The sequence below is a fragment of the Meriones unguiculatus genome, chromosome 9 (genome assembly GCF_030254825.1).
Source record: "Meriones unguiculatus strain TT.TT164.6M chromosome 9, Bangor_MerUng_6.1, whole genome shotgun sequence".
In the NCBI taxonomy this organism is placed as follows: domain Eukaryota; kingdom Metazoa; phylum Chordata; class Mammalia; order Rodentia; family Muridae; genus Meriones; species Meriones unguiculatus.
Window position 1 is genome coordinate 57,140,653 of NC_083357.1, and position 15,425 is coordinate 57,156,077.

A 15,425-nucleotide genomic window follows, 5' to 3' on the forward strand; every position below is an offset into this window, starting at 1 on the left:
ACAGCCAAAAACCTCTGAGCCTTTGAGGTAGACAGATTCTAATCTGAAAGGATCAACCACAAAAATAAAAAAGTCATCATCGAAATGTTTAATTTTTTTTTTTATCTCCTGAGTATTTTATTAAGAAAATAAATGTTCAGGGCTGGAGAGACGGCTCGGTGTATAAGAGCACTAGTTGCTTCCACATTAAGGATATGGCTGCTGTCACAATGCCCCCCACACACAAGATTTCAGGAGCAAATTCGTCTCTGCCTGAGATGCCTCATGGCGTTTTTCACCTCCTCGTTCCTCAAGGTGTAAATGAGAGGATTCAACAGAGGCGTGACCACGGTGTAGAAGACAGACACCACCTTGTCAACGGAGAAGCTGCTATCCGGCCGCGTGTAGAGAAAGATGCATGGCCCAAAGAACAGGGCAACCACCATGAAGTGGGATGAGCAGGTGGACAGGGCTTTCCGACGACCTTCCGCTGACTGCTTTCGGAGAGAAAACAGGATGACTGTGTAGGAGGCGACCAAGGCTAGAAAACAGGTGAGGGAGATGGTTCCACTATTCGACACGATCAGAATCCCTGTGAGGTACGTATCTGTGCAGGCCAGCTTGATGACGGGAGGCACGTCACAGAAGTAGCTATCGATAATGTTGGGGCCACAGTAGGGCAGACGAATAGTCAAGAAGGTCTGCACAAGTGAATGCACAGTGGCCCCCAGCCAGAGGGCGAAGACAAGCTGTACACAAACCTTCAGGTTCATCACCTTGGGGTAATGCAGCGGAATGCAGATAGCCGCATAGCGATCATACGCCATAATCGTCAGCAGGAAGATCTCGGCACAAGCAAAAAGGTGCAGGAAGAAGAGCTGTGCGATGCAGCTGTCGAAGGAAATGGTCTTCCTCTCTAACAGCAGACCCTCCAGCATCTTGGGCACGGTGACAGATGAGTGGCAGATGTCAATAAAGGACAGATTGCTCAGAAAGAAGTACATCGGAGTGTGAAGACGTGGAGTGAAGACGACGGTAACAACAATGAGAACGTTCCCCAAAAGTGTTAACACATAAGTGACTGTAAATGGTATGAAAAACAGAATCTCCAACGCCCAGTTGTCGGTGAGGCCCAGGAAGACAAATTCAGTCACTCTTGTTTGGTTTAGCGCTCCCATCTAACCAGCATTCCAGAGGATCCGAGGGAGGGGGGTAAATTTTAAAGTATCCTGAGTAATACAGGGACAAAATAATTGAAATGACTGTTTTCCTATGAGGCTTGGCATTAATATATAAGTTACCCAAAATCCTTACCCTTTATTTTCCTGGCTTTTTCATTTCAGAATAATCCACCATTGACAGTATCAGATTAGCATTCCAAAATCATAAAACCCCAACTGAAACCACTTATTATTTGACTTCTGTTATTAAGATATCTGACCTCCAAAACCTTAACAGTCTTTTGTTTTATTCAATGAGGGGTCCTTTTACAGCTATTAAAATACTATTTATCTTTAACTTCATTTTTTTATCTCAGAGCACTGGCTTTAGGAAAACTATACTGATTCAATAAAAATATGCTTCTCTTTCATAATTATTTATGGTACTTAACTATAAAAGAAAGTAGGAGATGTGGTTTTTATTCTCACTAACTAAACTGTTCTTTAAAAGTACAGAAGTAACAGAAAGAATGTAAGAGCCAGAGGACCAGGAAAATCTGCTGCGAGATGGTGTCTCCTACAAATGACAAAAAAGATTTATCCATGATACTTCGATATAACTACTTAAACAAGACATGTACAATATCAAGAGAAGCACTAACATGAACAGGGGTACTTCCATAGGACCCCAAGCCTAAACAAAGAACTACAGGAAACTACAGAATCCTGAGAGTGGAAGAAATAGTCTTCCGCAGGGTGGAGCCCCCTATTTGGTTGTCCAGCACCAAGTGGTCAGCCCTGAAATGACATATGCACAGGCAACACTAAACACTCATGGCCCGAGCAAGCTGTATTTAGTTATATATTTATGCAACTGTATTTTCATGTATAAATAATATATCATAACAATTAGAGAAAGGAAAGCCATAAATTTGAGAGGGAAGATGGGAAGGCACATGAGAGGGTTTGGACGGAGGAAAAGGTGGGGGAGGGAAGATAACATAATTATATTTTAATTGTAAAAAAAAAAACTAATTTTTCAAAAATAACCACACGTGACTTACCTCTTGCAGTACTCTGCATGTGCCTTGCACACTGTAGGTTTGCAACTATCTTACTTGCACAAAACTGACTTCTTAGGCATCGTGAGCCTCAGCATTCCCTCCCAATGGAACTAATTGTTTACGCTAATGACCATAAACTATAAGATAACCATCACAAATCACCAAAAACTGAGGCTTTGATCAAATTGTTTCACTTAGGGTAAGGTAATCACTTACAGTGTCCAAACTGCAGAAAAAGCTAAAGGCAGAGGAATATTAAGTCTAGTACTATTTGGTCATGGGATTGGGGGGGGGGCTCTGAATGAATGAATGAACTTGACTAGGTATCCAGCCTCTAGGAATGACGGTGACAAGAGATTACCAACACAACTATTAAAACAGTACAACATGATGATATTTAATGGTATATTCTCAGCATTTTGTTGGGAGGTAGTGCTACAAAAGTTATCAAAAGACGAAGCAAATGCTGGAGAAAAATGTCAGAACACATAAGACAGAAAGGCAGACTATTCTCTTATTCAAAGACCCTTAAAAGCCAGGCGTGGTGGTGCACATCTTTAATGCCAGCACTCAGGAGGCAGAGACAGGCCTGGACTACAATCCAGTGCAGGACAGCCAAGACCCTGTTACACAGAGGAACCCTGTCTCAAAAGGAAAAAAAAAATTAAGATTTGATAGTAAAATACAAATAATAAAACTGAGCAAAGAATACAAACACAAACATTACAGGAATGGAGTCAGAGAATGGCATCCGAGTGTTGTTCAGCGTCAGTAGAAGTTAAAAGAATAAAACCAAATACGTTGATTTTGTTTTTCACATAGACAAAAGCATGAAAGACTGATTCATCCCTTTACCTACTGATATTGAAAGTTAGGATTCTTAAGACATTCGTGGGAAATAAATTGGCAGTACCAAAAAGAATTTTAATGCCTGTACTTCTAAACCAAGGAATCCCATTTTCAAGACTGTATTTCATAGAACTAAGGGAACTGGTAACTAGTGACTAAAGGTACATACTTAATGAAATACTTTTTAGTGAAACAAGCTATTGGAAACAAACATGCGTATCAATACAGAAATAAATGATTTTAAAAGATTTTTAAGTTTTATCTTATTATTTTAGGGGTATGTGTGTTGTGCCAAACATATTTCTGCACAATATGTTCATGCCTGGTGTAGGTAGAGACCAGAAAAGAGTGTCGGATCCCCTGGAACTTAAATTCCAGGCAGTTGTGAGCTACCATGTGGGTGCTAGTAATCAAACAGCTCCTATGGAACAGCAGCCAGCGCTCTTAACTGCTGGGTCCCAGGAATAAATAGTTTTCAGTACAGGAACAACATGGACTACGGTAGAACCATTAATAAACTGGATTTATGTGCAGTAACCTAAGGTAGTGGTTCTCAATATGGCTACAGATCAAAACTACTTATTTATATAAATTTTGATGTCCAACCTTACCTCAAACAATTAATTCATCTTGGTGATTTCAATATACAGTCAAGATCACAACCAACTAATTTCAAAGAATGTCCAAGAAAAAAAATCTATTATGAATATAATGTGAGTCTTGGAAAAGGAAGGAGAGAAGAAGAAAGAAAGGAATGAAGAAAGGGACAAAGAAAGAAATCAAGAGACAATCATGTATGCAGATATTTACATATATATATTAAAAATCTAAACATATATAAGAATTCATTATTCCTATTTTTATTTCTAAAATAGATGTTGAATAATATCAATTTTAATATTGTCTACTTCCATAGCAATGGAATTTAACATACAAAGATTTTGTTAATTTCTGTGTTATGCTCTATAATTGTTCATATACCAGGCATGTTTTATTTTTTTATGAAGAAATTATCTTTTAATTTAATTATTACAATATTGATTCCTCTTGGAATGATTTCACAAAAGTCCTGGTAGCCACAGGACAATAAAGACATCATTTCTACTTAAATATTCCTTCAGTGCTACTATGCAAGTAGGTTTGGCTTTTTGACCCTGTTCTTGTTTCTTCTAAGCCAAGGAGACCAAGTGATGCGGTAGTTATTTGTTCAAGTGGCTACTCAGAATTTAAATGTGCAGTGTACACACTACAGCTTCCGTTTCCTCCATATCTTGTCACCTAGGAGTGTCATGAACATGAATAAATGACTCACTTCTACTTTTCTTTCCCCCTCTACCTGTTAATATTAATTAAATGCTAAATGAGTCTTATGGATATTCAGTCATTAAGAATTATCGAATTGGGGGGATACAAAGTGAATAAAGTGTAATTAATAAAAATTAAAAAAAGATAAAAAATACTCAGAAAAAGAACTATCGAATTATAAAAGACATTATAGAATCATATTATATATAACATTTACGCCACACACACATACACTGTATTCTCTATATATACACAATTTATATAAAATTATAGTTAAGATCTCTTGTTTATAGATAAAAGATTGGCAATGATGTGCTAGTACAAATATTTGAGATAAATTATAACCTTCCTAACATGCAAACACAAGTTATTCACTTTGTATCCTGGCTGTGGCTCCCTCCCTCATCTCCTCCCAATACCACTCTCCCTCCCTCTTTTCACCCTATGCCCTTTCCCTAGTCCACTGATAGGGGAGAACCTCCTCCCCTTCTATGTGACCCTAGCCTATCAGGTCTCATCAGGAGTGGCTGCATTGTCTTCCTCTGTGGCCTGGTAAGGCTGCTCCCCCATTAAGGGGAGGTGATCAAAGAGCCAGCCACTGAGTTCATGCCAGAGGCAGCCCCTGCTTCCCTACTAGGCATGTTTTAAAAAGAAAAAGAAAATACTGAAGAAATGTGGGGAGAGAAAAATACCAAAAATATGGTGACTTCATAGAGTTGCAAGTATTTTTTTTTTCCTTCTCTGTGTCTAAGGGACTATAATGTGGTTTTGTTTTTGTTTTGTTTGTTTTGTTTTATTTTCTTACTCTGTGAAATGGTCTCACTATGCTGCTTAGGCTGGCCCAGAACTCCCTGTGTAGCCAGGCCAGCCTTGAACATACAACCTTCCCACCTCGGGCCCCGTAAGCACTAGGGTAGGAGGCATGCACAAACACATGTAACTATCATTGTGTCTTCTATGAAGAAATATGCTCGCACTGGGAATCATCACTATCATTGCCAAAACAAGAAAACACATAACCATTTTGGTTTGGTTTGGTTTTTCCAATGGTACTAGAAACTGAACCAATTTAATGTATGCTTGTATGCTACTAGGCATACATGATATCTCCAGCCTGTGAGGACTTTCAAATACAGAAAAAGTTAGGCTTATGTCTTGCAAAAATAAGGATGTTAAATAAAAAATATTAAATTCAAATTAGTGAGTAAAAACAAAAAATTAAGAATGCTTCTTTTGGGTCACAATGGGCCTGTGTTCAAGCATTCACTTAATATACACGAGCCCCTATGTTTGATAAATAGCAGAAGAAATGGAAGAAGAGAGATGGGGACGGTGAAAGGAAAGACTTCCTCTTTTATTGACTTAGTGATAGGCCTTTTAAAATGAAGAAAACTATTTATCTGGGTGTTGTAGCACACACCTGTAACCTTAGCACTTTGGAAGCTGAGGAAGAGGGATCAGACTTTCCAAAGCCTCATGCTAAAGCCAAGTGCCATGGGCTACAAACACAGTAAATGAGAAGGAAGCAAGCAAACATGCAGGGGCCTTTAAGAAACAATGGCTCTAGCCATGCATCCCTTGAAGACAGGGAAATATTTCATTTTTCTAACCATATAACAAAGTCACAGAAAAGAAAGAACTCACTAAATACTTTGTTGCTGGAGAAAAAAAAAGTAAGTAATATAACAAATAAAAAAAAAACAGTAAAAAGACCAAACTTCGGAGAGGGGGACAAGATGAATTACACTGCAGTGGACGTGTAATCTACAATGGGACAGAGCAAAGGGCCAGCATCCCACTGGGTATGAGGAGTATGCCAAGCTGTGCATGATGAGGCAGTGAAAACCAATGGCTTTCGGCCCTTTGGTGGCCTTCTTAGCTTTTCTTAGAATTCTAGAATTCCCACAGCAGCTCCCAAACACAGCAAGTAATGACTCCCTCCTCCCCCATTACTCCTCTGAAGAGTTTGCTAAGCCAGAGATTAAAGACCTTTGCTTCCAGACTTCCCAGTTTTAGCCTGCTGGTGTCTGAAATTGTATCAGAAATCCCCAAACTGCATTCGTCTGTCCTCTTGCCTTATCTGTTTCCACCTGACCTCTGTCTGAACACTGCAGGACCAAACCTTGGCAAAGACACACTTAGAAGGGGCTCCTTTTGCAAAGAGAAGCCTCAGGATCCATTACAGTAGCTATTTTAGCTTCAGGAATATCTATAAAATGCTGGGCTGCCAAAATGAATCCAGTATGAGAAAATGTCCTACACTAATTAAATGCTGGAAGGTTAAAAGAGACACGGAAGTGCTCACACAGAGACTTTAAACTTTCGACAGTTTCACGTTCTAGCAAAATGAACTGCAATAGGTTTCAGCAATGTTTTGAGGCCTGAATTTCATTATAATAAGATTAGAACCCCATCCCATCACCACTGCCATAGGTCTCTGTTTGGTGGTTGCTGTAGACAAAGGAGTTAATTTAATTCTTGGATCTTTTACCAGGTTTTCCTTAGTTTCTTATTTTTAAAAAAATCTTTACAATAAGCTATATGAATTTTTTTTGTTTTTGTTTTTGTTTTTTAAGACTTGACTCTTTACCGTATAAATGAGATGAGGTGCCTGGTGGCAACCAACACAAGGAAGCAAGCCTCTGAGAAAGAAAATTACTAGGCCACAGAGAAAGAGGACCCAGACAGTCCTGATGAGACCTGATAGGCTAGGGTCAGATAATAGGGGAGGAGGACCTCCCTATCAGTGGACTAGGGGAGGGACATAGAGGAGGAAAGAAAAAGGAAGAGTAAGACTGGAAAATACGAAGGAGGAGCCTACAGCCAGGACACAAAGTGAATAAATTGTAATAAATAAGAAAAAGTAACTAATCTGAAAAAAAAGGTAACATAAAGTCTTCCATTCTGTGGGGAAGAAGAAGAAGAAGAAGAACAAGAACAAGAAGAACAAGAACAAGAACAAGAACAAGAACAAGAAGAACAAGAACAAGAAGAACAAGAAGAAGAACAAGAAGAACAAGAGGAGGAGGAGGAAGAGGAGGAGGAGGAGGAGGAGGAGGAGGAGGAGGAGGAGGAGGAGGAGGAGGAGGAGGAAAATTGCACTGAAAGAGACACAACAATGTCTTCCACTCTGCACACAGAGAAATGCCTCAACTTCAAGTCCCCTGATAAGAAAGCGCAGGCAGCCAAAGTAAGCCACTATGCCTCAACTAGTCCTCTGTGTCTTCTCCGGGGCATCCCAGAGCTGATCTTTGAGCTGGTTTTCAGAGCACAGAGGAGAGTTTTTCTCTGGTAATGAGACACAGGCAAAGAACAGGTGACCGACCACATATCAGGAAGGAGGCTTCTTCTTTCGAAGACTTTGCCAAGCTCAGCATTCCCTCTATGACCTTTTGTAGGAACTATGGCAGAGATTTAAACATGAAGAAGTAGAGAGAAGGAAGAGTATTGCTCGCTCCCTACCCAGACCGCACAGTCCATTGATCCTTTCAGTAGCCAGATGAAGAAAGAAGAAGCAACTGCTACAGTAAAATAGAAAACGCAACAGGTCAAAGCCTCGAACATCTTGAGGAGTCTTGAATAGTATCTATATTTGTGTGTGCACACGCATGCTTCAGGTGGGGGGAGTGAGGGGGATGGGTACTGCAAGTGTGTTTGGGTGTGTATGCCTATTCCTGTGTGTGCCTACACACATTCATGTGTGAACGTGTGTGAACACACTTGCCAGTAGGCACCTTTGTAGAAAGCAGCATATTTTTTAAAATATGGCCAATTCTGAATACAGAAGAGAGATTGAAGTCAAAGAAGTACCACGTTTCTAAACCATGTGGATACAATTTATCAGATAAATACCTGGTGAAAGAGCCTTGTTTAGTGCCGTTCCACAGTGCAGTCAGGCGCAGACCCGCAAAAGTATGGGAAGCAGTGGGTCAGTGAAGAGTGCTGACACTTAGCGGTGTACTCCAGCTGTCCAGAGATGACCTGGATGATTCTTTGCTGTGGTATTCTGCTCTTTCATTCACTTACCTCATACTTCCTTCTACACATAAAACACAGGGAATATTTTAAATAAATAACGCTCTGATCTAGGTTAACTGGTCTTCTGTATGAACAATTGTTATCTTTGGGTTTTTGTTTTTGTTTTTTAAGATTTTCCTTCTCTGGAAGTTCTTATTTATCCTTTCAAATGTTTGGGGTTTTTTTTTTTCCTGGTCAAGAAAAGTTTAAAAAAAAAGCCTCCTTTCCAGTGTCACTTTAAATAGTCACTAAGCATGACTACCACTTATATTAGAACTTATACTAATACCTCCCCAGATTTGTCCCTCAAAAGTAAAATATTTATTCTAAAAATTTTATATTCAAGAAATGCATTTATTCTAGATAATGTACATATATAGCATGCTTGAGTAGATAGGACCTGACACCAACATTAAGTTTAAGATTTTTTTTTCCCTAGGAAAATATAAGTTGTTAAGGAACCTATGTCAAATCTAATCTAGTTAGTCATAAGCTGTTTTTTTTTTTTTTTTCAGATGAGTTCATAAACATCAAGTGGAGAGCTTTCTGTGAATTGCTGTATTAAAAGAATACACTTAGGCAAATCACTTCACTCTCACTAAGAAAGTAGGAGAAATTAACACTTTAAACTACTATGATAGCTAGCACTACACACCAACTCAGTTATGCCGTGGAACCCAGACGTCAGGTTGGCGACCTAGCTATTACTGTGATGATATTTTTATACATGAGGAGAACTTAAATCAGTAGACTTTGAAAGAGCAGGTGATCCTTGATAATCTGGCTTTACTACTCACTAGAAAACCTTACAAGGCTGAGTTTTCCAGCAAAAGGAAAGATTCCACCTTCAATTCATTCATTCTATCTACCTACCTATCTACCTACCTATCTATCTATCTACCTATCTATCTATCTATCTACCTACCTACCTACCTACCTACCTATCTACCTATCTATCTATCTATATCTCTCTGGAGAACTCTGGCTAATCGAAGTACCATTCTCGCAATGCTTACAATGACCTTGAAAATGGCAATGTAGTCAGGGAGAGGGAGAGCCCTGTCCTGTTCAACCTCACAAGAGAACCACCCCTAGAAGATGACTTCATCTCCTTTCAGCCCTGATCAACATCCATTTTAAATAAATAATGGCAAGCTCTGTATAACTATGAGGTAGATATACCAGTCTTTCTATCAGTCAGCTCAGCAGCTCTGTTAAACTCTCTGTGAAGCCCAAAGCAATAAGGAAGAAACACATCTTTATATGTAAGCTCTACCTATCTGACCTGCTTAAAATAAATTCCCCCATCTGACAAAAAAAAAAAAAAAAAAAAAAAAAAAAAACACACACACACGCATCTATCTCACACTTCCATCAATGTTTCAGTTATCCTACACTCTTTAATAGACACCTAAGACACAAGATCACAGAGCACAAAATTCTGCCCTGGACATATTTCAGGCTTGCAAGCTCTGGGGCTTTTATCCCTCTAACACAGACCTGGAGGTGATCGTAGAATGGCTCTAGTTGAACCTGCCATCAGTGAATGCCCAGGGACATTATTAAAAGTTTTATGGTTAATGCACTTCCTGCTATTAGTCTCACTCATTTAGCAATTTAATAAATGGACAATGAACCTAGTAGCCTCTAAATAAGGAAGAGTTCCAAAGCCGTTTCCATGACAACAGCTTGTGTGGACATGGTACTAAACATTGATTGCACTGCACACCAGGGATGTTAAGGCCCTTTACAAGTAGAACAGCAACCTTGAGTTGGAAGACTTTTTGTAGAATTCTATGTATATGAAATATCGAGAATAGGCAAATTTGTAAGTGTAGAAAGTACATTAATGGTTTCCAGGGGCTGAAAAGATAGAGAACTGAATTAGATCTTTAGACATTATGGGTTCTTTTTGAGACGTTGAACATGTTCAAAAACTAAGTTTGATCTCAAGTGAGGTAACCCAGAAAGACATGTGGTATACATGCATTTATAAGTGGATATTAGCCATATAATATAAGATAAACATACTAAAATCTATAGTCCTAAAGAAGCTAAACAACAAGTGGGACCCTAGGGAAGATACTTAATCCTTACTCAGAAGGGCAAACAGGTTAGACATCTGAATTAGGAGAAGACAGGGAACAGGACAGGGGCTTTCCACAGGAGGGCTCTGAAAGACTCTATCCTCAGGTTATCAAAGCAGATGCTGATTCATAGCCAAACTTTGGGCAGAGTTCAGAGAATCTTACAGAAGAAGGGGGAGATAGAAAGACCTGGAGGGGACAGGAGCTCCACAAGGAGGCCAATAAAGCCAAAAAATCTGGGCTCAGGGGGTCCTGCAGAGACTGATAAATCAACCAAGGACAATGCATGGAGAGGACCTAGAACCCCTGCTCAAATGTAGGCCATGGGCAGCTCAGTCTCCAAGTGGGAGACTCTAGTAAGAGGAGCAGGGGCTCTCTGGCATGAACTCAGTGGCCAGCTCTTTGATCACTTCCCGCTGGTAAGGTGGCCTAAGTAGGCCACAGAGGAAGAAGATCCAGACAGTCCTGAAGAGACCTGATAGGCTAGGGTCACATAGTAGGGGAGGAGGGCCTCCACTATCAGTGGACTGGGAGAGGTTGCATGGGAGGAGAAGAGGGAGAGGGTGGATTGGGAGGGGATGAGGGAGGAAGCTACAGCCAGGATAAAAAGTGAATGAATTGTAATAAATAATAATAATTATTACTATTATTATTTTGATTTTATTATTCCATTAGTATACCAAAAAGTATTATATTTTAACTATAACAATGCTAGTAAACTGTGAATGATATGAATCATCCAATTATAAGCTTGATTTTTTTTTGCTCTAATCACTTTCATTGTTTTCATTAATTCTTTGAGAATTTCATACATTTGGCCATATTCACCCTGCTTCCACACTCTTCTCAAGCCACCCTACATTTTATAGATGCCCAATTGTGTGTGTGTGTGTGTTTTAACTTACTGAGTCCAATAATTGCTTTCTCTATACTTCTGAGTATGTGCCCATCCAATGATGTATGTTAGACCTACTAGGGACCACACCTATAAAGAAAACTAGTACTCCCTCCTTGACACCTAGCAACACCAATAGCTCCTTATCTAGGGCTGTGATGCCTGCCTCCCCTCTCCGTGTTAAGGAGGCTTAAACTTGTACTGGTTTGTGCATGCTGTCATAACCATTGTAGGTTCCTATGTGAACCTACATGGTAGGTTCTGCCCTACTCTGCCTGAAAAACCCTGATTCCTTGTAGTCCTATACCACTTTTGGCTCTTAAAATCTTTCCACCGCTCTTCTGCAATGATCCCTGAATGTTAAGAGGAAGATGTGTGACACAGACTGTCTCCTTTAGGGCTGGACATCACACAATTGCAGCTTGGCAGGTGTGCATCTCTGCATTAATAGTTATCAAAACAAAAGCTCCTACGATGAAGGCCAGAAGCTGCATAGATCTCTGGGTATAGTAATAAGTTGTTAGGAGTTGATTGAATACTTTATACCATGAGCAGAGTAACATGACTGAAGTAGGTACTTCCCTGGGGCCTATGATGTGTCTAAACACAGGTTCTTGGCCTCAAAAGCTGTTCCAGGTATAAGCTCCATCTTTTGAAGTAGAACTTAAATCCAGTCAGAAAGTAGATGGTTACTCCCATAACATTTATGTCACTATTGTGCTAGTGAGCACATCTTGCCAAGCTGGTCTCAAGGTTTATAGCTGCATAAAACCGATGGCTCTTTTACTTCTCCAGTAGTGTCTCTTCACAGCAATAGAAACCCTGACTAAGACAATCCTGCCATTTGCCAGATGTGTTTATCAGTTGTTAGGAGTTTTCTCATGGAGACTGTAGGGTCTTTTATGTATGGAATCATATCACCTAAAAATCTGGATACTTCAACTTCTTCCTTCACTATTTATAGCCCCTTTATCTTTCCTTTAGCCAGAACTACTGTTGAACAGGAGCAGGGAGAATGAACACTCTTTTCTTGTTCCTGACCGTTAATGGAAATGCTTTGAGGTTTTTCTCCATTTAGGATGATGTTGGCTGTAGTCTCCCTATGTGTTGTCTTTATTGTGTTGATATATGTTTCTGTAACCCTAGACTCTCCAGGACTTTTCTCATGAAAGGAAACTGGACTTTTGTCAAAAGCTTTTTCTGCATCTAGTGAAATAATCATGTGATCCTTGAGTTTGTTGCTGTGGTGGATTATGTTTACTGATTTGCATATGTTGAACCAGCCCAACATCTCTGGAATGACATCTACTTGATCATGATGGATAATTTTTTTGATGTGTTCTTGAATTCATTTTGCAAGTATTTTGTTGAAAATGTTTGTGCCTACATTCATCAGTGATATTGGGCAATAATTTTCTTTTTAGTTAGGTCTTTGTCTGGTTTTAGTATTATGTAATACTGGCCTTGTAAAATAATTTTGGAAATGTTCCTTCCTTATCTATTTTGCAGAATAATTTGAGTTTTGGTGTTAGTTCTTCTTTGAAGGTCTGATAGAATTTGGTATGAACCCACCTGTCCCTGAGATTATTTTTATGTTAGATATTTATAATTATTGCTTTTATCCCATCAGATATTATGAGTCTATTTGAATTATTTACTTTGTATTAATTTAACTTTGGCAGATCATATATGTATATCCATCTGTTTCTCTTAGATTTACCAGTTTGGTAGAACATAGATTTTTAAAGTCCATGCTTATAATTATCTAAATGTCTTTAGTGTCTATTACAATGTCTCTCTTTTCATGTCTAACTTTATTGATTTATATCTTCTTTTTTGTTGTTGCTGTTGGTTGGTTAGGTAGTTGGGGGTTGTTTTGGTTTGGTTTTTGGTTATTTTGGCCAAATGTTTGCCAGCCTTGTTAATCTTTTCAAAGAAATAACTCTTTAGGCCGGGCATGGAGGCACACACCTGTAATCCCATCACTCAGAAGGCAGAGGCAGATAGAGTTTTGTGAGTTCAAGGCCACCCTGGTCCACAAAGCAAATCCAGGACAGCCAAAGTTACACAGAGAAACCCTGTATAAAAAAACAAAAATAAAAAAAGAAAGAACTCTTTTTTCATATTTCATTAATTTCAAAACCAACTTTGACCATTTTTCCTGTGTACTTTTTATTGACTTACAAAAATTATTTTTAAAACATTATGTTTATGTCTAGAATAAATTATAACTACTAAAATTATTGATATACCTTAAAAGATTTATAAATATTAGTCTTAATACACAGATTTATGATTGATTTCTGCAACATTATCAAAATATCATTCAGCTGGGCTTGGTCTATAGTTAAACGACATTTTCCCATAATAATAATGAAAAGTATTATCAGGACAAAAGCTAGTCATTGTGATTTAAGTAATTCATATCTGTCTTATAGTATAAATTATCTGATGTCTTTTGAGTTGTAATGTTCAATAAATATACTGAACTTTGATTTCCAATTAACTTACAAATTTAAATTGTTTTCCTTTTTTATATACTATCCTTTTGTTTTTAGTTTTTTTATTTTATTTATTACAATTTATTCACTTTGTATCCAAGCTGTAGTCCCCTCCCTTGTCCCCTCCTAACTGAGCCCTCCCTCCCTCTTTTCCTCCTATGTCCCTTCCCCAGTCCACTGATAGGGGAGGTCTTCCTCCCCTTTCATCTGGTTTAAGTTTTATTAATGTTTCTTTTACAAATGTGGGTGCCCTTGTATTTGGGGCATAGATGTTCAGAATTGTGATGTCTTCTTGGTGGAAGTTTCCTTTGATGAGTATGAGATGACCTTCCCCATCTCTTTTGATTAACTTTGGTTGAAAATCTATTCTATTACATATTAGAATGACTACTCCTGCTTGCTTCTTGGGTCCATTTGCTTGGAAAACCATCTTCTATCCCTTTACTGTCTATCTTTGTGACTTGGGCATGTTTCTTGTATCAACAGATTGTCGGGTCTTATTTATGCATCCATTCTCTTAGTCTGTGTCTTTTTGTTGAAGAGTTGGGTCCCTTAATGTTGAGAGAGATTAATGACCAGTGGCTGTTAGATCCTTTGATTTTGATGTTGGTTGTGGTAGTGTGTTTGTGTGCTTGACTACTTTTAGTTTTGCTGTAGTGAGGTTAGTTATTTCCTGTGTTTTTCTGACTATAGTTAGCTTTCCTGGGTTTGTATTTTTTTCTTCTAGTATCATCTGCAAAGCTGGATTTGTGGGTATGTATTATATAAATTTTTTTTTGTCATTGAATATTTTTTTTCACCATCTATGATGACTGAGAGTTTTCCTGGGTATAGTAGCCTGGGCTGACATCTGTGTTCTCTTAGGGTCTGCATGATATCCGTCCAGGCCCTTCTGGCTTTCATAGTCTCTATTGAGAAGTCAGATGTGATTCTGATGGGTTTGCCATTATATGTTACTTGGCCTTTTTCCCTTGCAGCTTTTAGTATTTTTTTTCTTTGTTCTGTATACTTATTAACTTATTATTAACTTATTAGGTGTTCTGTAGGCCTCTTGTATGCTAATAGGCCTCTTCTTTAAGTTGGGGAAATTTTCTTCAATGATTTTGTGGGAAATATTTTCTGGGCCTTGGAGGAGGGAATCTTCTTTTTCCTCTATTCCTATTATTCTTAGGTTTTGTCTTTTCATGTTTTCTTGGACGATTTATGTTAGGAATTTTTTACATTTAACATTTTCTTTGATGGGATACATCTATTTCTTCCATTGTATCTTCCACACCTGAGATTCTTTCTTCCATCTCTTATAGTCTGTTGGTTATGCTTACCTCTGTAGTTCCTGTTTTCTTCCCTAGGTTCTTCCTCTCCGTGATTTCCTCCGTTTGTGTTTTCTTTAATTTTTCCAATTCTATCTCCAGATCTTGAACCATTTTGTTGATTTCCTTCACCTGTCTGACTATATTTTCCTGTTTTTCCTTCAATTCCTTCATCTGTTTGTTTGAACATTCTCTCTGTTTCTTTTATTTCTTTCAGTGACTTATTTTTTTCTTCTCTGAAGGCCACAAACTGTTTGG

General features: G+C 38.5%; 1 protein-coding gene across 1 annotated transcript; it reads right to left on the reverse strand.

Moving 5' to 3' along the window:
- Nucleotides 1-217: 217 nt before the first annotated feature.
- Nucleotides 218-8,378, reverse strand: LOC110557740 (olfactory receptor 4E2). Its single transcript, XM_021652325.2, has 2 exons — nt 8,210-8,378; nt 218-1,208 (listed from the first exon to the last, which is right to left on the reverse strand). Exon 2 carries the CDS (start codon nt 1,155-1,157, stop codon nt 231-233), a length of 927 nt encoding a protein of 308 aa, XP_021508000.1. The 5' UTR covers nt 1,158-1,208; nt 8,210-8,378; the 3' UTR covers nt 218-230.
- Between the last annotated feature and the right edge of the window lie 7,047 nt (nt 8,379-15,425).